The sequence below is a fragment of the Haemorhous mexicanus genome, chromosome 1 (genome assembly GCF_027477595.1).
Source record: "Haemorhous mexicanus isolate bHaeMex1 chromosome 1, bHaeMex1.pri, whole genome shotgun sequence".
Taxonomy (NCBI): domain Eukaryota; kingdom Metazoa; phylum Chordata; class Aves; order Passeriformes; family Fringillidae; genus Haemorhous; species Haemorhous mexicanus.
Window position 1 is genome coordinate 111,830,858 of NC_082341.1, and position 23,241 is coordinate 111,854,098.

The 23,241-nt window shown below is 41.8% G+C and overlaps 1 protein-coding gene across 4 annotated transcripts in view; it reads right to left on the minus strand.

Annotated features, from left to right (window-relative positions):
* Positions 1-3,098: 3,098 nt before the first annotated feature.
* OSBPL1A (oxysterol binding protein like 1A) overlaps positions 3,099-23,241 on the minus strand; it is a 77,415-nt gene continuing 57,272 nt past the window's right edge. For all 4 annotated transcript variants that reach the window (XM_059859411.1, XM_059859403.1, XM_059859418.1 and 1 more), the window contains 11 exons: positions 20,714-20,789; positions 18,976-19,110; positions 16,066-16,163; positions 15,207-15,389; positions 14,607-14,714; positions 14,426-14,515; positions 14,051-14,177; positions 10,629-10,745; positions 9,745-9,868; positions 7,953-8,043; positions 3,099-4,262 (listed from right to left, as the gene is read on the minus strand). In XM_059859411.1, coding sequence (XP_059715394.1) covers positions 4,160-4,262; positions 7,953-8,043; positions 9,745-9,868; positions 10,629-10,745; positions 14,051-14,177; positions 14,426-14,515; positions 14,607-14,714; positions 15,207-15,389; positions 16,066-16,163; positions 18,976-19,110; positions 20,714-20,789 — 1,252 coding nt within the window. In that variant the 3' untranslated portion in view covers positions 3,099-4,159. The remainder of the gene's footprint in view (positions 4,263-7,952; positions 8,044-9,744; positions 9,869-10,628; positions 10,746-14,050; positions 14,178-14,425; positions 14,516-14,606; positions 14,715-15,206; positions 15,390-16,065; positions 16,164-18,975; positions 19,111-20,713; positions 20,790-23,241) is intronic.

A 23,241-nucleotide genomic window follows, 5' to 3' on the forward strand; every position in this document is an offset into this window, starting at 1 on the left:
TTTGAATAATGTCTCTCATAATTTCTGGTGTCATCAGAAAGCAGCTCAGTGCTGAGCTGTGATGATGCATTGAAAGACTTGCCTTCTCCTCTGCTACTGTGCTGGTTTTACAGAGAATGATCACCTTTACCTGCTCCTAATGATCCATTACAAATTTACCTTTCTGCAGTAAAACCAAGGTTACCTCAACTGGTGAGGTTGTATCATTGTCTTGGGACGATGAACTGATTATGGATGCAGAGGTTCCATCTTTTATAGAGCAGTTTTCAGAGTAATTCCATTTGTAGACCAAATAAGTTACCTGTTAAAGATGCAGCAGCCATTAAATGCAGGCCAGGCCTTAAGTACTACAACCTTAGGTCCATCTGATGATGATTTATTTGGCATCCTGAGAGAACAGAATCTACAGCACAACTGGAATCAAACTGAGCAAGTTTGTCTTTTTAGGTAAGAAAGTTTGGGTATTCATGTCATCTTCCCAGTTCCAGCTTCCAGGTCTACAGCTTAGTGGTAAATAAATGGAAGATCAGCTCTTGTCAGTGCAATGCAGGGTTAGAGGTGACTTCTAAGAAACTACTGAACCAACACTGTCAGCCAGGCCCCAATGGTTGTGTTATATTTCACTGCCATTTGGTCCATGAAATGTGGCTCTGGCCAGGACTCTGTACTCTTGAGGGCAAAGAGGCAGGTAAGAGTGATGGCAAAGTGCCATTGATGCAAAATAATCTTGTTGAAAACCTTATTTTCTGAAGCAGGTGTTAGGGACCTAAGATGTAATCCATGTGCCTTGTGGCTAAGTAGAGGTGACTAGCTGGAGCCCTAGTTTTGATTCTCCTTGACTGAAAAATCATTTATTCCAGAAGTAACCTAAGTTACTTCACTTACAAAAAAATGGTGGTGGTTGCATGTGGTGGCTGGACTTGGTGAGTTTCTGCAGCCATCCTTCCACAAAGAGCAGGTGTGCATCTTTCTAGGTGAGGCCTTCACCAGCATCTCTTCCCTGTGGTGGCATGTGCCCAGCTCAGCCCTTGCCCAGCTGGAGAAATCCTCCAGCCTGGAGCTGTCCTGCCCCCCAGCCTGGAACAGTAGAGCCTTTTGTAAAGGAGAGTTGAGCTTAGGTAGATTTCTAGATTGACAGTGGGTTTTTTTGGTAAAAAAAACCTAAACTTTCAGGCAAGTTTATCAAACCTCAGTTTCAGAAATACCAGACAAAATAGCCTCTGGTGTGACAACATTTTATTTTTTCATTTTTATTTTATTTTCTAGGTTGCAGGCATTTGTCACCTACATAAAAATTGGTGTTTGCTGTCCCAGATCCCTTCTGTATCATGCTTGCTTTCCCTAGGTCTAGGTGTGTTTAACTAACTGCTTCTGAATCCCGTAATTGTTTGTGTCCTTTTGGCCTCAGGTGCCTGTGACATCCACCACACTCTATAATATCAACATTCTCTTCTGTAACTTAGTTGAGACAAGTAAAAATTACCGTGAAGCCTTTGTCCTGCTGCAGGTGGGGGTCCTTATTCCTGGGCAATGCTCAGCTTTTCCAGGGGAAAAGATTAACAATATGGTCAGCTGTCACAAATACCTTCTCCAAATTATGTGATGCCAGAAAAATGAAGTCAGTAAATTCTCCACTTTCTGTTCTAGTGGGCTCTGATGTTCCAAACACACAGGACTGGAAACCTGTTTCTGCCCATGCCATGTTTGGACAGCCAGTTGCTGGTTCAAGGAGGAGGAGATCTACTACATTGCCTGATGAGAAATCAGCAAGCCCTGGTTCTAATTCTGCAGCTGAAAGTGCAGCTAAGCCATGCACAGCCAGTGTTGTCCCAGTGGCCATCCCTCTGGCTGATGTGATGTTGGCAAAGACCAGCTGGCAGTAGCACACACTAAGTGCTCCTGCAGAAAGTTACAGTACTGCAAGGCTACCATTACATCAGACCCCATGCCCAGAGCAGGGTACTGAAAAACAATGCTTGCTTCCCACATAGGAACATGCTACTGTTTGGATTTTACTACTAGAAACTTAATTTATCCCTTTTCAAAATAAAATAGAGATGATTGGTTAAAGTAGTTGTCCTATATAACACACCCACACTGCTTTCCTCTGCTTGTTATATTGTTGGAAGTCCTGCTCTGATTTTAGTCTGAAAGAACGATATTTTTAACCTCAAATATATTTATACATATCTTTTTGCCTGTAGCCTGAACTTTTAGTGTTTGTGTAATATTCAGAGTGGGGCAAAATACCCTCCCCTCAGAGTGCATTTGGGTAGCACCTAAAGAAGTTCTTCCACACTTACCTACTGAGTTCATGTTAATTTTTAAACAGGTAGAGAAGAGAGGCTGTTTGCACTTCAGGAAGTGGTCAGGAGGGATGGAGTTTACATTGCAATAACTCAAATAACGTTAAGCAGATGTTCAGAAAAAAGCACCAGCAATTAGAACTGCATTCCCATGTTGAACATCCCCATGTTAGCTTTGTGTGAACTGTGCTCACTGCCACATCTGCTGGAGCTGTTTCAGTGAGGAGCCACCCAGCCTCTCGCTGTGCTGACATGGTGTAGTCATGGGGAGCAGGCAGGAACTAAATGTTTTGCTTTCCTTGGCACTCAGTGCTCAGTGCTGTGTGACCTGCACAGATTTCAAGTCCAGACAGATTTCAAGAAGTTCTGGCCAGAGTAGAGGCTTCCTGCAGGTAGAACAGGTACTAAAATCCTGCATCTACAGGACACTGTGAGAGCTGGCCCCTCACAGGAAAGGCTGCCAAGGAAAAAGCTTTCCCTTATCTATGCAAATATGTCTCAGCATCAGGACCGGGGTAATGCGAGAAGTGCCTAGAATAAAAATAGAAAGCATCTCATTGCCTTATTAACAGTTTCAGTAGTCCACTCAAAGCTCAAGCTGCCGGATGCTCTCAGTTCCCCAGCCCTCCCCACCCCCTAGAAAGAGACTCTTCCTTGCTTAGAGAAGAGAGAAGAGAGGTCCATGGAGCACATGGAGAGAATACATAGAACCTGTCCTCACTGCAGCAGGTTTGGGATGAGGCTTGCTCAGAAGGGGTCAGCACTGTTGAACACCACTCACTTTAGACTAGATGCAAGAAGTTTTGAAGCCTTTATTTAGTAGCAATTAAATTATTCAATTAACACTAACCTCCAGACAGCAGTTAAAATACTGTACAAAGAGCAGCTTGCCCTCTAGAAGCTCTGTACACAGTTCAGTATAAACAGACTAAGATTGAATGCACCCCACTGAAAAGGGGTAAAGCAGCTGTGCACAGGAGGCCTCACTGAGGTGCTGTACTACTTTTGAAATGCACAAGACTTCCTTGCAGGGAGTTTGCACAGTACAGACACAGTCCTGTCCCCCTGCCATGTTCCACCAGGTCATTCCTGGACTGATTAGGTTCTTGCAGTGGTGCTGGGCACCGGAACTTCTAGTGCATGAAACAGATTCTTTTAAAACCTGTTACTAGTGTGCAGTTCAAATCAAATCTGTAGATATTTAAATGGCTCTTAATTCCTTAAATCATAAGGTTGGTAGCAAAACAGGAGAGCAAAATTCAAAACACACTGCACAAAACATTGAATAAATAACCTCTGAGTAATGTTACCAGCTTAAAGAACTGCATTGCTGCTCCAGAGATGGGAACACTTCTGGAATCTTCCTGAGCAGAGCTCAGGCTTCAAGGGAATTACTTCAGTAAAAGAAAAGTCACTTTATGAAAAATTACATCTTTACAGAAGTGACACCCTTTTCTTCATTTAAGAATAGAATATTGCAATTACTTTGTGTGCTTTTTAAACATTCCCATGTCACAATAAATAAAACCAGTTTTACCTGTGCCAAGGTTACAAAATAAAGTATTCACAGAACAGCTGAAGGTGTTCTATTCCTCATACACCACAACCTAATATAGGTGTACTCAGGGCAGCTTGAAACCACAGCAACTTTGTCCATGCAGGACCCACCATCAGCCAGAAAAGTTATTCTCCTACCTTAAGGACTGCAGATCATGTACCACCAGATTTATTGCAGAGATGCTTAATATTCTGTTCGATAACATGTCAGTATTTTCAGGAGATAAGTAGAACAAGGGAAAACATTAAAACAGATTAAGACTTATTTGTATCAGTCAGAGGCTCCTTACTGCATTTTAATAAATATCAGGCAAATTAAAGTAGTTTCTGTCCCAATAGTTGCCAGAGTAAAGCCAGTCCTGTGTACCAGTGTGGGGATTTGGGCCTTGGTGGAACCATCTGCAAGGAAACACACAGCATGTTAGTGAAGCTATTAAGACTCACTTGTACAAGTTTAGAGCTACTTCTCTGCATCTTCAGCAGATGGTATAAAATACACAGCACAAAATAATTGTTGCAGGAGTCCTCTTGGTTTTAAATTTGTGAGTTTAAAGGCATCCTCAGTGATTACATTTCCCCATTTGCAACACTGCTTAAACATCTCTGAGATGGAATTACTGACACCAGTGTTTTGCCATTTGAAGCTGCCAAGATTACTGCATAAAAAAAGGACAGATACAGCTTTATTTCAAAGCAGCATTGAAAACCCATTCTGGCATGCACAAGCAGTAACAGTTTTTGCAAGACATGTTAACACCACAAGCACTGCAGTCCTGAAAACAAATATTATATCCCTGGATCTAAATTACTCCTTGGTTTTTTAAAGCTTTGTTTTGCAATGCACTTCATCATAGAATTGTAGAGTGACCTGGGTTGAAAAACACCTTAAAAACCATCACCTTCTTTGACCTTTCTTTTCTGGTTAACATATGTGTAGAAGCCCTTTGTGTTATTTTTATTTCATACTTTGCCAAGCTCCAGCTTCGCCTTGGCCTCCCTTACTCCATCCCTATATAACTCATCTCTCTGTTCTTCACAGGTGACTTGTCCTTGTTTCCACTGCCTGTGCATTAGCTTCCTTCCCTTTGGTTTGACCAGCAGGTAACTCAGAACAAGTGTGCCAGCTACCCTCAGTGAGGATGAAACATCACCCACACACTGCAGGAAGAGTTCTGGATTATTACAAGTTAACTCTGTTGTGTTACACTGTTGGCAGCAGGAGACTCAATCCGAAGGCCCAGAAAGCTGATTCCATCTGCACCGAGCTACTTGCAAGCTTTTACTAAGCTTGTTATTAATAGAAACACTGATGTTGAGCTCCTGCTTTCTTTCCTTTCTTCTCTCCTCCTGCTTAATCCGGAGGTACCATATAGCACAGTGAATGCCACTTTCTGTTTGGCCCAGTTACTCAATCTTGTGCCTTAACAGCGCACAGTACCAGACCTCAAGCATTTTAACTTCCTTCTGTATTTTGCCAAGCCACATTTATGGCATGAGCCAGCTTGGTAGAAGCTGCTTCTGTGGTAATGTGCTCCACAGCTTCCTTTCACCTCTCACTGACTGCAGAAGCCAGTTGTTTCTGTGACTCACTGTAGTGACCACACTCACTCAAGTAAATGATCTGTGTGCAAGGCAGCCTGTTTACCTCTACTCTTCCCTTTTCCAGCAACGTAATGTTTCAGAAAAGAAAAAGCACATTTGAACTAAATCTGAGTTGATCTCTTTAAAAGGCAAAAACCCAAAGGCCACCAGTAGTGCAGGGTTATGTTACAAAGCAGGGCAGCTAACAGGCAAGCCTTGCTTGGCTCAAAGGACTTGAGAGTGCTATGCTGGACGAAACGCCTTGTGCTGCCTTCCCGGGAGTAACTGACCAGGTGAACACTCCAGTGGTTCTCCTGCTGCCCTGGTTAGGTTAACTGAAGGCAACAGAAGTCATTCACTCCTAGTACTGTACACAGCTCACTCCAGCTTCTCCTCCCACAGCAGGAGTCAGCTATTCCCAAATAAGAGGTGTCTGGATTGGCTTAGGTGTCCAGTTCACTGGTGACAGCAGCTTATTCCAGAACTAAAGCCAAACATTTGCCGTGAGACAGGGCTATAAGCACAGTGACCTCACCTCTCAGATTAAGAAATTCTACCACCCCACAGCTCATTAGTGTGTCCTCAACACTTGTACAGGTCAGGACAGAGAGCCCCTCCTCCAGTGTCCACCTACTTCAATAGCAAGAAGAAAGGCAGTGGGAAGAACTAAGCCTGAGAGACGTGTAAGACCTAAACCAGTCAGTGATGTGGGGAAGATGGGACAGGCTTCATCAACAGACCACTGCTGTATTTCAGAACTGAATTAAATATTGTTACTCAAGACTTAAGATTGCTGGTCAGCATCTAAAATATTAAGTGTTCAACATTATTCACCTCTTGAGAAACACCAAAACCTCACTTGTAAAGTGGATTCAGAATAATAAAATTATATATATTAAAAAAAAAAAAATCACTGGGTACTTTGGAGAATTGTCTTAGGAAGGAGGAATTCTACCAGACAAAGCAAGAAACCTGTTTTTCTGTGGCAAGGAAATGGCAGCAGTTTAGATCTGAGCTCATAATGCACTGCAGAATAAGACCTACAGGTGACCTGGGAATGGGTTGGACAGTTCTTCACAACATGCACTTTTCCCCCCATAGCACAAGTCTCCTTAAACTTAACATTCATCCTTTATAGGCAGCCACACCTGGCATTCCTACTGAAGGGATCAGACACCAGGAATTTTCTGCCAAAGCTTTAGAAACATCCTGGAAAGCAAAGAGTTCTTAAAGGATATCCCAGATTCGTGCTGAACAGGTTTACACGATCTGCACAACAGCAGTTACAGAACCTTGTGAATGGCATCTGTGCTTATTATATAACCCAAAATCCACAGCTCCGTGGGAATTCCCCAATTTCCAGCCTCAGGTGCTTTGAGCTATATTTAAGGTACTTCAGGCACCTGGAAGAATACTATGTAGCTATCCCAGGTTTGAAAACACCTGGTAAGAGCTAGAAGCACTCTGAATTCAGGAAAGGAAGCGAAAGGTGCAAGGCTGTCCAGCACTTAGAACCTTTACAAATATGTTATTCTCCATCAGTCTCTATGCAAACAAACCCAAACACTTCAGGAGAGCAGGCATAGGAAAAAGACAAAGGCAGACATGTCCAAACCTGGGATTTTGGGATGATGTGTGACTTCATTTCAAAAAAAAAAAAAAGAAAGAAAAATGTGATTTATTGTTACAAACATTTTAAAGATGTTTAATCTGAAGTGTTTGACTGTATTAATAATAGAGAAGAGAGGAACCTTGCTTACTTTACGTTTAGCACTACTGTTGTTTTTTCTGAGAAGATAATGCCAACTCACTACTATGCTTCTAAATAGACTTTGTCGGGTCAAACTTGATTCATCAGGTCAGGTTTTCATGGTTTCTTCTTAGCTTGTGTGTAAGAGCTCCCAGCTGACTCCTCATAGTTTAAAGAAAACCCCCAAAAAATCCCCAAAACATACTGGCAGGTCCCTTGTATGCTAACTTCTCCCTTAGCTCCTCTTTTGTAGTTAGGGGCCCCTTCCATAAGAAGGCAGGGTCTTGGATAACTGGGTGATAAACTTTGAGAACACAGCACTGTCAGCACAGAGCCACAGGGCTGAGAAACCATGGGCCAGCTCACAAGGAGGGAGCATCTCCTTTTTGGCCAGGCATGCAAATTTGAGGCAAATAACTCACCAGCAACAACAGTCCTTACCAGCAGCTGTCAGAGGTAACATCTTTGTCATGTCAGAACCAAGAAGTGCTCAGAGAAGACAACAGTTTGTGTTTGCATATGGGTGTGCAAGCAGTGAGAGAAGGAACCAGAGCAAGCCTGGCACTTCCCTCTGGAAATGCTACATCTCGCTGGGACAGAGTCTGCAAACACAACAGCAGCACTGCAGACCAGATGCTGTCTGTCTGCTCTTCATGCTGACACAACACTCACTGCATGTCACCAGTGGAGACTGTCACCTAACTTGAATGTTCATAGCCTTTATGTAACTACACACACACAGAGACAAGGGCACCAACCTTGTCTTCCAGTCTTCCTCTGACTTGGAACGATTTTTGCGGGCGGTCCTCTGTTTTTCTTCTAGCCTCTTCTTTTCTTCACTAGCCAGATCTTGAAGGAATAAAAATACACAAAAATACAGAAGATATTAAAGCATATTATATAAGACAGGAACATTACTTCATCTGACCCAGAAAATAAATAAGGGCAGTAGTAGAAAATGTCCATTTAAAAAACCATCTACGGAACATTGAAGGTTACTGGTTTAGTCTAAGAGCAAAGCCAGGCCAGCTGTGGCACAGGATCAGCCAGTGGCATCCTAGTCTTTAAGACTGCTAAATATATATTTATCTATGGCCTGAGGACTCTGGAAATATGTCTACATGATAGCAAATGTGAGCTAAGGGAGGTGGCATACGTAGAATTTATTTCAGTAGGGAAACTGAAGATATGATCAATTTATTTCAGAAATCTGGCCACCTGCTTCTTGATGAATTTTTGTTTAAGTTGCTACTAGTGTCTAGTTCCTCATGACCAGAGGTTTGGAATGCTTATTTCCAGATTACAAAGAATTGTCTCTGCAGCATCCCTTCTTTTTTTTTTTTTGGTAATGCACTAATGCAGCATCCCAAACAAGCAGAGCAGTTGCTTCTCTTTGCCAAGAAAGGATGATCAGAAGGTCTGAGGAGTAAGTCAGACTCAGAAGCAGATTAGATGAAAGTCAGTCTCACTTTCCTGAATCCTCTAAAAGCATTTTATACACAAGTTTTCCAAGAATTATTTTTTAAAACTATTTCTATCAACCACTCCCTGTCAGCTACTAGCCCACTGTGTATTACTAGCTGCAATACAAACTTCATGCTGCTAGTGTATCATGAAGGAATATGGTCTGTTGCTAACAGCATAGTTATTTGCTCTTTAACAGACAAATTACTGGGGATGCTCTCAACCAAATATATCCATCATCCTGGCCACAAAACAGTTGTACAGGCAGGAGAGAGTGGTTGTGGGAATTCACTGATCTGTTTTAAAAGCCTCAAAGAAATGGTTATCAGCTTCTGAGTAAAAAGAACTAAAACTGCACAACTGCACTGTGTTGCACCATGACACTGGTTTTTATTGCTAGATCTCAGACTACTTACCAGAAGAGTCATAGTTTTTGCCCTGTTATACAGCTGAAACCAAATCAGGGTTTCATGACTTACCCCAATCAGTTAGCAAGCCAGAGAAAACAAGAGCCCCCATACTGTTAGTCTACAAAGCTCACCATCCAGCTTTTATATTAGTCTAAAAGCACACTACTCCTATTCACTGGAAGTCTCATCATGTATTTCTAATTCACTATTCTAGGACAGCAGAGTGTTCAACTCTCAGTGAAGTATAATTTTGCATCAAGTGTATTTTTTGGCATTGCAGTTTCACTTTAGTAGTTTTGACTGCATTTCTCAGAACTGGCACAACAAAACACTTCCTCTGCATCAGGCTGATGGAAACAGACAAACTGAAAAGTTCATGAGTATTTCCTTAAGACTGTGCAGATAGTGTTTATCAACACTGCTTTGGTCACCAGTCTAAACCACAGCAGTAGATATGGATGACTATGAAGATTATCTCCATCCCAACCATCCCCTGTACGGGTGGGTGACACCAGAAGCTCAACACAGCCTGCAGAAGGTTGTGTTAAAGAGTTACTGCCTGGCATCATAGAGGAATGCATGGGGAGCTACTTCCTCTAGCTGTTCATCTAACAACTTTTTTTCCAGTCCCTCAGTTTTAAAAAACAAAACCCCTTTTGCCCATAACTGAAGTTACCAATTTCTCCATTTTCCATAGCTCTGATATCTGGTCGTAGCCGGCAGTCAGTTTTGGGAATGACACTCTCCATTTCTTTGTCCAACTCATTCAAAGCCATAGCAAAGCTTGTAAAATTATACATCTGAAATCCAGAGACAAAGATGAAAGGTGACTTTACGACACCTCTAGCTACTGTGTTAACACAAAAGAAAACTGCTATCTAAAAACAAACATCCAAGTGCTTTTGTATTACTTAATCAGTCAATATAGGCTTGCTCAAGATACCAGCAAAAGTGCACTGTCAGGGAGTGTAGGTGATCCTTGCTGTTTCTGCTTAAGGAGGCCAGCATCCAATTACTCAGTGCACTATTTCTCTCTTATCTTCTTTTTCCAGTCCTTCTGGTATTTTCTCTCTCTGTAGAGAGATGTCCCCCTTGATTAATGCAGTGGGGGCATCTTTTCTGTACCAATTCTTTGTCTTCTCAGTTGCACATAATACCCTTGTATTCTGCCTAGTGGTTCTCCAGCTTCACAGCCCTTCCCACACCACCTTGTGCCATGCAGGTCTGTCCTCGGAAATGTCTGGCCTCTAATAAAGCCCTTCAGTGTGATTTCTTACAAAGCTGGTGCCTCAGTGAGGGAAGCAGGGTGGACAGAAGAGGTGGGGAAAGGCCCCATGCCACTATCTACATGAAGCATCCCATTTTCCAGAGAAATTCCACTAATCCTAGATTGATCCCTGTGACAGTTATCCTTTTAACAGTTGTGGTGGGGAGGCTTATTGTAATAAACAGGCAAACCCAGACTTACTAATGACAAAGACAACAAATAGATGTGTTTTGTGTAAACCATATAGAGTAAGAGGACAGCACACACTTTCAATAAGGAGAAGCATAGCTGACCTGTGCAGAATTTGGAGGTCTTGGAGTTATCTTCCATAGCAAAACACTTCCAGGAATGACATACACACTCTCAGAGTCGGGCAACGGCATCTCATCTGATTCCTCGGTGTTGCCCACCTAAAGGCAGCACACAAAGAAAAGAGCAGTTCTTTGAAATCATGAACAATTTACACACAATCACTCCAATACCAGAACTTACAGAAAATTATTTCCTTGACTACAGGTGAGTAATTTCAGCAAAGAAACTTTTCTTGCCAAGGATTGAGGCATTTACATAGCACACATACTCCCAATTCCCGCCCAGTTGAACACTACCAACAGTTTCTTGCATCAACATCTTTGTAGATGTAAGCTGGATGTTCAAGCGCTAAGAAATGTCAATTTTTCCACCTCAGAGATGTCCTCTTTCCTCAAGTACAAGCATTTTCATGCCTGATACTTAACTTCACTACTGCTTCATTAAAGGTGAAGAATGGAAGCCACATTCCCCATCCTTCCACAACAAATGCCAGCACATAATGCAGATGCTGCCCAGTTTGTGCACAACAAAAAGCCCTTTCTACTGCTCTGTGCCCAGCAGAAACTTCCTTTGCATTAACCACTGCACCACTGAAATGGCAAACTGCAATGTGAAATTAATATCCTAAATTAGCTACAGCTTCTGAAAGGGTATGAAGGGCGACACATGCAACCTTGAGGAAGCTGGAGCCACAGAACTTTTCCCAGAAAGTAAAAAACTCCACAGAGGGTTACTGGGGCAGGAGAGTAACTGGTGATCACAGTGTAGATATGACCTGAGCTAGATCTAAACCATTTCCCATTTTACACACAGCTTTAAAGCAACTGGGCTCTGATGCTCCTGACATTAATTCCACCACAGAAGCGGATGCTGGAAGATCAAACTAAAGCCGCGCTGGACAATGAGTAAGGCTCTCCCAAGAAAACCTGTTGTCACAGTCACAGCTAAAAACAGAAGCATGTTTCAGAGATCACCAGAGATTAACACAGATTAAGGCAACTAATGCTTTAAATACTTTGGCTACAGGCCAGCAGCTTTAATCCTGCTGCTAATTAGCTTTGCTCTCCCATGGTTACATCAGATAATACTGAAAACATCCAGTACCCAACATGCACTCAGCTGTCCTCTGAGATGATTCACGTGTTGCACTTCCAAGAAAAATCAAAAGTAGTAGTAAGGATTCTGCTTCACTGAGAAGCCCTTCACTGTGCTTTTAGTAATGAACAGTCAGCAAAACAATATGCAGACCAGGTTCAGCCCCTCAGCTCTTAGGAAGACAAACAGGGCTTTTAGTTCACTGTATCTGAACTGTGCTGGCAACCTGTCGTTCTGTTCTTTAAATGATCCTGATCAGTCCTTCAGAAATTGAGAATTTGAAGCAGAACCCATCAGAAAATTATCCTTGTATCAAAACAAAGACAATTCAATATCAGACTGTCAAACTCCAAGCCTTTTGTAGAATGGCTACAATACACACTGCAATTTCTGCCTTGTTGGATACAAGACTTTAAAATAGCATAAGAATTACAGAGAAATAGGTAAAATGTGGATTTTCATGTGCTCTTGACACAATGATCCATACTTCATGCTCAATGCTACTCAAGTATTCAGTATATTGCTGTGAGGATAGTTAACAGACCTGCCAAAGCAAGATCTCTATAAATGAGGCGTCTCTAAATGAGGCACATGTGAGGGCAATTGCTGTTGCCTACATTATTCTCTTCCATGTATTTGAATTGAAAATTCTGCACAAAATGCTTCATCTTGATTAAAAAAAGACTCCAGTTCATTCAGAGCAGAACCATCCTGGCTTAACTGTGAGTCTACTATAACTCTTCTGATGTTAGTAAAATATCACCTTTGCATACATGAAGGCTTTGTCTAATTCCCTGAAAAATTATTTTCCCCCAAGTTTTATTCCTATAAAAATGAAAGGGATTCAGGGGAAAATTGGCGTAAGTTGCAAAAGGACTCTCATCTGAGCAGGTTCCCTCAAGGAAGGCAGAAGCATTTCTTGATTGGTAGCAATGTAGCACTAAGTAGTAGAAGTAATATCCGAAAAACAACTACATAAATCTGGAAATTCTAATGAGAAGTTTAACAAGCCATGTACTTTCATGCCTGAATGAATCCTTCACTACCATGAAGGGACAAACCACATCCAGACATTACACATGAGACCTGGCTCACCTAAATGCCCCAAAACCATAGAATATACCAGCTCCTCAGACACAAGGGGCAGTGGGAGTACATATTCAGCACACACTACCTGGTTCATACCTAGCCTAGTTCATACAAAGCCTTCAGTTTCCTACATAGAAAGAGTTCTGTTAATTAAGTAGGAACAGCATTTTCCTAGAGTCAGAGCAACACTGCAGCTTGAGCTTTATGCAACAGGATGTTGCATTTCAAAGTGAAAAGCAATGATCATCTTGAACATTGTTGGAAAATGCAAACAGGCAGCTGAACAAAGACACAGGGTGTGTTTTTCTTTATTCCTTCTCCCTAGAGTTCTCCAGGTCAGACTCCCAGAGAAGCAGCAATCCCCAGTGCTTTACCACTCTCCTGATGACAAGCACTGGAGCAACCTCAGATACAGCAACAATCTGAACCTGCACAGGCACAAATGCTCTCAGAGGTCTCCATCTCTTTTCTTCCTAAGTTTCTTCAAAAACTATCAACACCAAACAAACAAACAAACAAAAAAACCCACCAAACCCCCCCCCTCCAAAAAAAATAAAAAACCCAAAAACAAAACTGGCTGCAGTCACCAAAGGGGAACAATCCTCCCTGTTTAAACTACTGTCTAAGTGACTGCTCTTCACCAAGTTGTATGTTGTCACTGTCACCATTCAGCCTAAACAAAAAGCTTACTGCTAACCAGAAGTTTGGAAGAATTATGAATGAGGTTTTTTTACATGAGAAAAAAAAAAAAACCAACAATTGTGAAGAAAAATTTAAAATTGCCAGTATTTCTACAGTTGTGAAAATTTAATAGAAAGCAATAAAAACATCCTTGTAAAAGCTGGAAAAGATGATCTTCTATCAAGTTAAGAAACTAATATGTCCTGCTTCTAAGAATCAAAATCCTCCCACTAGAATATGTTATTATACATGATCAGAAATGGCTCAACTAATGTTATTTCCTCCATGTAACTTTGGAAGAAGAAGCAGGTAATGAACCAGACAGTATTTTGATCACACCAAATTTTGGGAAGTTTGAATACAAATTCAAGAGAAAAAAAGCATTTTATCCCTTAATATTGGTACTCATCCAAAATGTTTTGTATCCTGCCAGGAAAGAGAAGATAAGTGAAGGAAACTGTAATGCTCTTAAATGCTACTAAAACATTTAGATGTCTTATCATGCTTTTGAGACCCCAACTCTTTACATGATTAATACCTGTTTACTGCTTTTCTTCTCTTCTGTATTTTTCTTGTCGTTTTTCTTGTAAGCTTCGAATGTAGCTGGGTCAACACTGTACAAACACTCAGTCCACTTCCCATACAATGCACAGAGTTTCTTTTTGCTGTCAAAAAAAGCAGACTAAGTTTACAAAGGAGCTTAAAGAGATTTATTTCCCCGTTTCAGACAAAAATATGTGAAAGAAGAACTTTTGAGGGCAACTTTAAAACTCCATTACTGGTACTGCAGAATTCATAACCCTACTGTTGCAGGTTCTTGACCTTGACAGACACAGTTAAAGGCATTTAGTTCTACAGCTCACCGCAGAACCAAGGGCAGTAATTTGTTTCCCATTTGGAATTAAGCTGTTACCTTTTGTCCTGAATGTAGCCTTCAACTTTGTGCAGCTCCTTCCCAAAGAGGCCACAGGGCTTGAAGCTTAGTACACATTTCTCCCCAGTTCTAAAGGCAGAACAAGAGAGCACTAATTACTTCCAAATGCTTTTTCTTTTCAAACCTGCAGGAAGTGAAAGCGCTCACACTTTTAACTTACTTATGGTTAGTTATTTCCACATTTCCATACTGCTCAATCCAAAGTTTGCCCACAATAATGTTATGCACACAGCAAGTAGGGTTTGTCCATGTGTAGGCTTCATTGTGCCTAAGGGAAGGGAATAAAAATTAAAATACTGTATCTGTGTACAGGATGTCTGTCCTTCAATAAGCCATCATCATTCCAAGTCTTAAAATGGGCATGGCAATAAGTCAGTAAACCCACGAAGTTTATTAACCTATTGCTACTGATTTTACCAGCTCCTTAAAACAGTCACTTTGGTGCAGTCACTGTTAGCGTGGAAAGGTCTGAGGAAAGCCAACAGGACTCAGGCATGCTGGCTTTACCAGAACCAATGTCCAGGCACTTGGAAAACATCCAGGCCCAGGTCCCCACTGCTGCTATTAGGAGCATGCAGCAAGTATGGGGAAATGATGGTAGTTCTTTTCATCTTCCCATCCCCTCGTCCCTACAAAGTGATCTGCCCTCAGGCTTTGGGATGTGGGTACTGGACACCTCCATTCCTAAGCCTGAGACTAATGCACTCTAATCATCAAGGATGAGGCACTGTACCCCTTCAATTATTACTGATCCACTTACTCAAGAAGCTCCAAAGTCATCGTGCCTTTTGGTTCTGCTTCCACACTCTTGCCCCAGAATTTCAGTTTAGGATAAATTGATCCATGAAAAACAAAATCATTATTTAAGCCTTCAGCATAGAAAGCACTGATTGGTGGATGATGGCTGACTTGCTCTGAGAGAAGTCTAAATCCAAGATCATCTCTGCAAAATAAAGATAATCAAACCATGTACCTATGTATCAAGTGTAGTGAAGTTGCAGTTTTTCCTGAGGTGAAAGAGATAGTTGGACCCACGCATAGTTGCTGTACTCAGTGCAAGACATAATTAAAAGCCTAGGCTAAACTGAAAAGATCAACTAAAACATAGAACATCCTCATTCTAAATAACTAAGGACTTAATATAAAAAAAGAAACAAGAACTACCACATCTGATGAGTCAATATAACTACTTTTGATACTGATCTCTTTCTTAAATCTTCATCTAAACACAGGCCAAAATATTAACTGAAAGAAAAGTCTGTCTTAGGCACAGCTACACATTAATAGACTCATGCTGCTTATTAGGTACTCTGAACACTCCTGTACACTCTCCTTATGTACCATTCACATTTTTCATTCATAAGTTTTCAGGGAAAAAATTATTTTTTGTAGCTAAAACTTGCTTTTAAACATGGCAAATTTCATTGAAAAGTTAAGTTGTTTCTCTTCACTGGGAGGTGATTTGGTGAACATCAACACGCAGGGCACGCACCTGCAGCCGCTGCTGGGAGAATGGCTGGAAGCTTATGAGCTGAAGTGCAGTTTGCAAGCCAGCTAACAAATGTAATGAAACATCTCTGCCATGGAATACCACCCTCCAGTGCAGCTCTGCTCATTACCTGATCAGTTCATAGGTCTCTCCAAGCAATGGGTTGAATGGCTTCCCAGTACGCTCCCACTGCGAGGCTACGGCAGACACAGCAAATGCAGCAACACACTGCTCAGAAGGGTAAGATCACACAGTTAATCAACAGCAGCCATGGTGTTACAGAATATCAAAATACTTTCCTAGACAGGTGTCCTGGTGTTACAGAATATCAAAATACTTTCCTAGACAGGTGTCCTGGTTTCTGCTGGGATAGAGCTGATTTTCTCCCTAGTAGCTGGTACAGTGCTGTTTTGGATTTAGAATGAGAATAATGCTGATAACTCATTGATGTTTTAGTTGTTGCTAAGCAATGTCTAGCAACTAAGTCAAGGACTTTTCAACTTATTATACCCCACCAGGCGGGGCAAACAAGAAATTGTGAGGGGACACAGCTGGGAGAGCTGACACATTGACCAAGGGGATATTCCATGCTATATGACATCATGTTCAGTATATAAATAACCTAGAGGGGAAAGAAACCTGGCCAGGGGCTGCTGCTGCTTGAAAACTGTCTGGGCATTGGTCAGTACATGACTGCACTGTGCATCACTTGTTTTGTATATTCAAATTATTATTTCTTCTCCCTTCCCCCCCACCTCCCCCCACCCCGCCTTCCCAGTTCTATCCCCCTTCCCATGGAGGAGGTGGGGGGAATTAGGGTGAGCGAGTGGCTGTCTGGTATTGAAGCTGCCTGCTGGCTTAAACCGTGATAGTTCTGGTTCTGTACAAACTTCCACCACAGGGGTCCCATGCACCTGACTTACTGTGCACCTCTGGATAGCTGCTTCTTGTCCAGCTCATCATAAATCACCTCCAGCAGGGCTACTTCTCTCAAGTACTGATGCCTTTCTCCAAGGTGCTCCACTTGTCTGGGTGACGTCTAACATTGCTCTTGAAGGAATATCATTCCTTCACACCTGACATGAGTCACCTCCACAGTGACTTGTGTCACTTTTCCAATCCCTCTGTCACTGCCTCAATTCCTAAAAAGGGATCCTACCTGATTGGCTTCCTTATCCTCCAGTTCCAGACTACTGGCTCTGTTATTACCCCAACATTGGAGCAGGCTGGTGACAATGTGTTCACCTGGACGACAGCCAAAATACTTTTGTGTATCTCACAGCTCACTCAGGGACAAGGATTGAGTGGGTACTGCCTCATGTATGAATTCTTCACCTTCCTCCTCCCCAGTCAGCAGCTACCTTTCCTCTGTCTCCTGTTCTCTCATGACAGCCCTGCTTCAGAGTAGCCTGTCTTGTCTACATCTTTTTCCTGCTCCCTCTTGGAAGAAACTCCTTCATCCCTTACTAAATGAGCTGACTTTTGCTTCCAACACTTTCTCTTGTGTACAGGGGTGACTCACACCAGCACAGGTTTGTTCTTAGGTTCAGCAGTGGTGCCAGACACAAGAGTTAGAGTAGCTCCAGTGCCTCTTGTTTTATTGTCAGATCTGGAGGCCATCTCTTCCCCTTGAGGGAACTGAACAGTGTTGAACAGGGCTCATCAGGCCTGGGCCAGGCCCCAGCACCTTGCAGTGATTTCTGTCACTCTAGAATTACCAGGGTGACAGCATACTCTTCCAAAACATTTTATTAATTTCTCAGGATTCTGCACTTGCTTAGGAGTGCACTTAGCTTCCCAGCCCTGGGGCAGATCTCTGGGTGGTATCCCCATACAGTTGTTTTACCATGAACAAGACCAGAGACCCATTCATGAGATGCAGCAAAGGAACAAGTGGATTTGATATCCTGATGATACTCAAAATTCTCAAGAGTTAATTAGCCCGGAGGAGAAGGGAATGATGGAAGAAGGTATCTCCTACATGGATTGGCTCTCTGACAGGAAAAGGCAAAAGGTGTAACTATGGATGGTTTCCTATAGATGGCTCCCAAGGTGTGGAAATGCTGGCAATGCTGAGTACCAGTACCAGCTCAGACGCACCACCAGAATCATAAGAGAGCGTTACAAAGTACAGCAAAATGTTAACCTTAACCCAGCCCCCAGAGGTGATAAACAGCACAGCAGGGAACATACACAGTGAGTTAGATGTTGCATAACCCAGCTCTGAGAACATTCACAGCAGCAAACCAAACTAATATCATAAATGCTTATAACAAATTTGCTTTATTATCTCTGGTCAGATCCATTGTTATCTCAATCCTTCAAGCTCTGCTCCTTGTGGGATGCCATGAAGGACTGTGGTTTAACCCAGCAGGATTAACACCACACATTTGCTCACTGAGCCCCTCCCCAACCCAAATGGGATGGGGGATAAACTGGGGGGATAAAAAAGGTGAAATCAGTGGGTTGAGATAAAGGCAGCTTAATAGGGCAGAAAAGCAAGGGAAAATAAAAATGATAAAAGAATCACAATCATCACAAGTAATGCACAGCACAATGGCTCACCACCCAGGGACTGATGTCCCATCAGATCCTGAGCAGCAGTCCCCAGACAGCTTTCCCTTAGTTTATGTACTGAGCTTGACACCATATGGTATGGAATATCCCTCTGGACAGTTGGGGCCAGCTGTCCCAGCTCTGCCCCCACCCCTGCTTCTTGTGTCCTTACTGGTGGGGTGGCATGCAAGGAGCAGAAAGTCTTTAAATTACTGAAAACACAGCTTAGGCACAACTAAAACATCAGTGTTTTACCAGCATTATTCTCATTCTAAATCCAAAATACAGCACCATACCAGCTTCAAGGAAGAAACTGAACTCTATCCCTGTGAAAATCAGGACAATAAACAAAACTCGTAAATGAATAAGAGAACTCAACATGCAGCAAGTTACAGGAGTTCCTCCTACAATGAGACCATGTACAAGGAAGAAAGATCCCACAACATTCAGCAAGAGCTCAGGAGAACTAGCAAAGCCAACGCACCTGCATTCTCTCGGTGGTGCTGGAAAGTGAGCTGGCTTTGTGGATGAGGTACGTGTGCTCCATGTACTCCGTGAGGCGCTGCAGGAAGCTCAGGGGCTCGTTGAATATAACGGGCATTGTGATCTTCGACAACTCCTGATGCACAAATGAAAATCGTGTTACAAGCTGAATGATTAGACACCCTGACCCGCAGTAACCCAAGTGCAATTGGCTTATTACAAAAATAAATGATGCTCTTAGTGCTAATGCAATGTGCTTGACCTGGCTCTGCTAATACTGAAAGGACAAAACCCTTATGAGCTCGATAAGCAGAGCTGTGCTGGCGTTAAGGCTACTTTTAAAACAAAAAGAAAACCAAACAGCAAACTTCCTATCAATGAAAGTATTAAGAAGGTGAGATGAAACAATGGAAAGAAGTATTAATTTTTAAAGACTAAGTTACTTATTATTCCATAAATAGATATAGACCATCTAATTACTTAAACATACGATCCTTTTTTCGAGGCAGGTGGGCAAGTGGGGGGAGGAGAATCAGAAAGGGCAGGCAAACATGGTAGTACAAGAGTATAAAGAGAGATTTTGTATTCTGAAGAAAAAAAGGGAGTTTATAACAGGAAAAGGAATTTAAAGGAAGCCCTACAGTTTGGATGCTGTCTGCTCTCTCTCTCCATTTTTAAAAAGCATGCCCTCTGAATGCATAACACAGCAATGGTTTAAACTGCCTGCAGCAGCAAATTAAAAGGGTGTAAGTGTGACTGCTGGCCAAGGGTGAGGCAAACAGCACTGTCCTGAGCCATAAGAGCAGCACCCGGCACCAGGAGCCTTGGCAGATGCTTTGGTACAAGCCATTACAAGTTCTGCTGCCCCCCACAACTACAACTTCTCTGCAGCAATTGCTGCAAAGCAGAATTAAGACCCTTTTTTCCTGCACATACCTTATGCAAGGCAGGCTTTCAATCTGTTCTTTGTATTTTGTAACACTTTTCCACTAAAGACACTGGGAGAAGCCTCAGACACTTCACATCAACTCGGGAGACTTGGAGCTGCTGATGCAGGCATTCCCCAGCATTTCCACACCTCATTGCTTGATGCTGCTCCTAACTACACCAAGGGGAGGAGGAGAAAACAACAGCAACTAAACCCACAAACTTTCCCTTCTGTAGACTACTGTTAGAGACTGACAGAGGTTTATCAGCAGCAAATATTTCCAGCCTATTGTAGGATCTAATGGAGAGAAGAGCTCTTCTCAATTCACACCTAGCTGGAAGCAGATTAGGTGCCAACGAGCTAACTCTGATCTGGCCACCGTCTGGTCAGTAACCACGGAAGGGGGAAGACTCAGATACTAAGGGGAAGGGACAAAAGCAAAATGAAGTGGTTGTTTTTCAGGGATTGTTTTGTTTTTTCCACAGTCAAAATAAATTTAAAAACTCCCACGAAGTACTTAAAGGGTTCAAGTCAAGAGAAGACACTTTTAGTGAAAGAATATTGCTCTGACCAGGTCCTACCTTCTTAAGTTAATAAGGTAAAGCATAAAGCAAATTAAGCATAAATAAAGCAGCAAATAAATAAAGCATAAGCAGCAAATTAAAAAAAACCCAAAAACTAAAGTAAACAAACCAACCCCATCAACAAATGAAAAAACACATACAAAAGACCTCTTCTAAACAAGTTTTCATTTGGGCCTCAAATAAAACAATCACTCCCCATTTTTCATCATAGCTTTCTGATAACCTACCATGCCAATGCATTTTCTTAAGATACTCCAGATACTGAAGTCATTTCTGGAAAACATTGGAGATGGTAAGCTTGTTCTGTGGAAAGCAAGAGGGGAAAAAAGCAGAAGTAAGAAAAGTTTTCCAATACTAACCATGACTAAGAAATGAATATGCTCATTTATGAAAGGAACAGTTTCCCAATTTTTAAATTAAAACCCCAAGAGGAATGATAGTGTTACTTTGAAGCATTTAAACTGTTTTACCTGCATAGAAACATGAATTTCTCCGAAACCAGAACCATGAATTTTGCATAACACCAATGGAAGGGAATGTATACAGCAGTCATCAGAACAGCTTTCACAATGGTTCCACTAAGATATTTAGTTGTGTCTTTGTGAGAAAATGGAAGTTAACTGAATAGGTACATAAGCACATTCACTATGTCTGAACAGAGCTGAAGGTTAAAACAGTGTGGTTGTTTTGGGGTTTTTCTGCTAGTCACCTTCACACTGACAGGCCACAACATTTATGGCCTATATTAAAACCCTCAGGAACAACAGAAAAAAGCAGCATCATTAAAGAATATCAAACAGAGCATCCTGTTCTACAGGGGGCTGACATATCCTGAAACAAGTCATAAGCATAACTTTCAAGGACCAGCATTTAGGCTGAGAACACAGCCTGCAGCAGCGTGCATTTCTCAGTTTGTTCAGTTTTCTTATTGCTATTGAGCAGCTCAACTGTTAATCCAATTTACTTCTAGAAAGGCGTAAGTACTGGTCAAAGTCCTTTGTCCTCTGACAACACAAATCCATTTTTCGATCATGATGCTATTGACAATGAGCAAAATTCACAATTTTTCTGTTCTTATCAATAGATAAAAATTACCCAGTGCTTACTCAAACTGCATGAACCATTAAAGTTTCAAAGTTTAGGTAACTCCAAATTATTGCGTTGCTATCCTAACCAAGATGTCTTGTTTCTGCTCAAGGTAGCTAAAGCAATCTTTTTCAGAGAGTGTGAACAGGCTGTACCTTCCTTCTCCACCTCACCTTTCTGATAAACAGAAACACTGCCTTTAGAAAAAAAATACTCAGACTAAATTGTTTGTTTCAGTAGCCTCACTTGCTGTGCTGCCTCCCCTACTTATCTGCCACTGGAGCACCTTTACCAGCACTGATGCTTCAGTTTTCAGGAAGAGCAAACCAAGAAATGTTCCTTAAAATCAAACAAGCCCCATCCCATCAAAAACCCAGTCATGTCTGATCTCCTCAGAGTAGAAAACTATAGTGTTAGCAAGTAGCTACCAGCCCAAAACCCACTTGTTTTACTCAGCTCCCCTGCAGAGGATGAGTGGGTAGGAGGATTTATTTCAATTGACCAACATACCACCACTCACTCCCCAGTCTGACTTTTCACGGAGACCAAAATGTTTTGTGAAAAAGATCATCCTGAATAATATTAAGTATAAAATACTTCCATGGATGTTTTGATACATATGTCCAGGAGAGGACAGTGTCCACCAACTATTCAGTCTTATCTTTACTTGTAATGTTAACTTGTTTTTCCTGAGTATCCTTTAATGCAGGCAGTCAGCAGAGTGGGTATTTGTGTTTTAGTAAGCCCTTCTGCATGTTAAACACATTAACCCTTAGTTTGCTGAAGTATCCAGAGAAATTTCTTTCCTTACATACCAAAACTTACATTTTCATTAAAGTTAACCTGCCCTTTTCTTCAATTTGAAGGTTGGCATTCAGTTTCAGCCACTCATGCATATTTGTTGCCTATATCAGTCAAACCTGCTGTGGGAGTCAGTTCTCTCCTCCCTCTAGAACACACACGCACACACTGAAAAAACAAAGTGGTTTTAAGTCACCAAGGAAGATCCCAGGGACAAGTAAGGACATGTGGACAAATGACAGGCAGCCAAGACTTGAGGCCTACTAACCTTGACATACTCCCTGTGATTAAACAAATTATTTTTGAATACAAAAACTTCTCTCCAGATGTCAGTTTCAAAAACAACTCAGGAAGTTAATTTTAGCTTTAAGTGACAAAAACATCTGCTGGAATTTCTGTGCAGTAGAACAGATGAGATTTATTTAGGATCCTTTACTTCAACAAAAAACACTTGCCCAAAGCATTAGCTATTACACATCAACTGCTGCAGGAATCTTGTGAGGAAGGAAACATACGGAGTGAAAAAGGCACGTTTAGCTTGCTTTTCATGCCAACCTGAACAAACAGTCTCCTGGCTCCCATGAAACTGAACACAAACATGTTTGCATTCTGAAAGGCCCCCAGTGCAGGGACCAAAGGGAAAGCTGAAAACAAAATTCAGCAATAGGAGGAAAACAGCAGTGACAAGTGGATATAAAATGTTGGCACTTCATACAGAACATTTTTATGCACTAGAGTTTTTGGGGGGTTGCTTGGACTTTTCTGAGGGGTGGGGGTTTTTTTGCCTTTTCTAAGTTTGGCTCAGATGAAAAAATTCCCCTCTTAAAAAGAAGTGATTTGAATGCTTCCTGATTATTAACTGTACTAT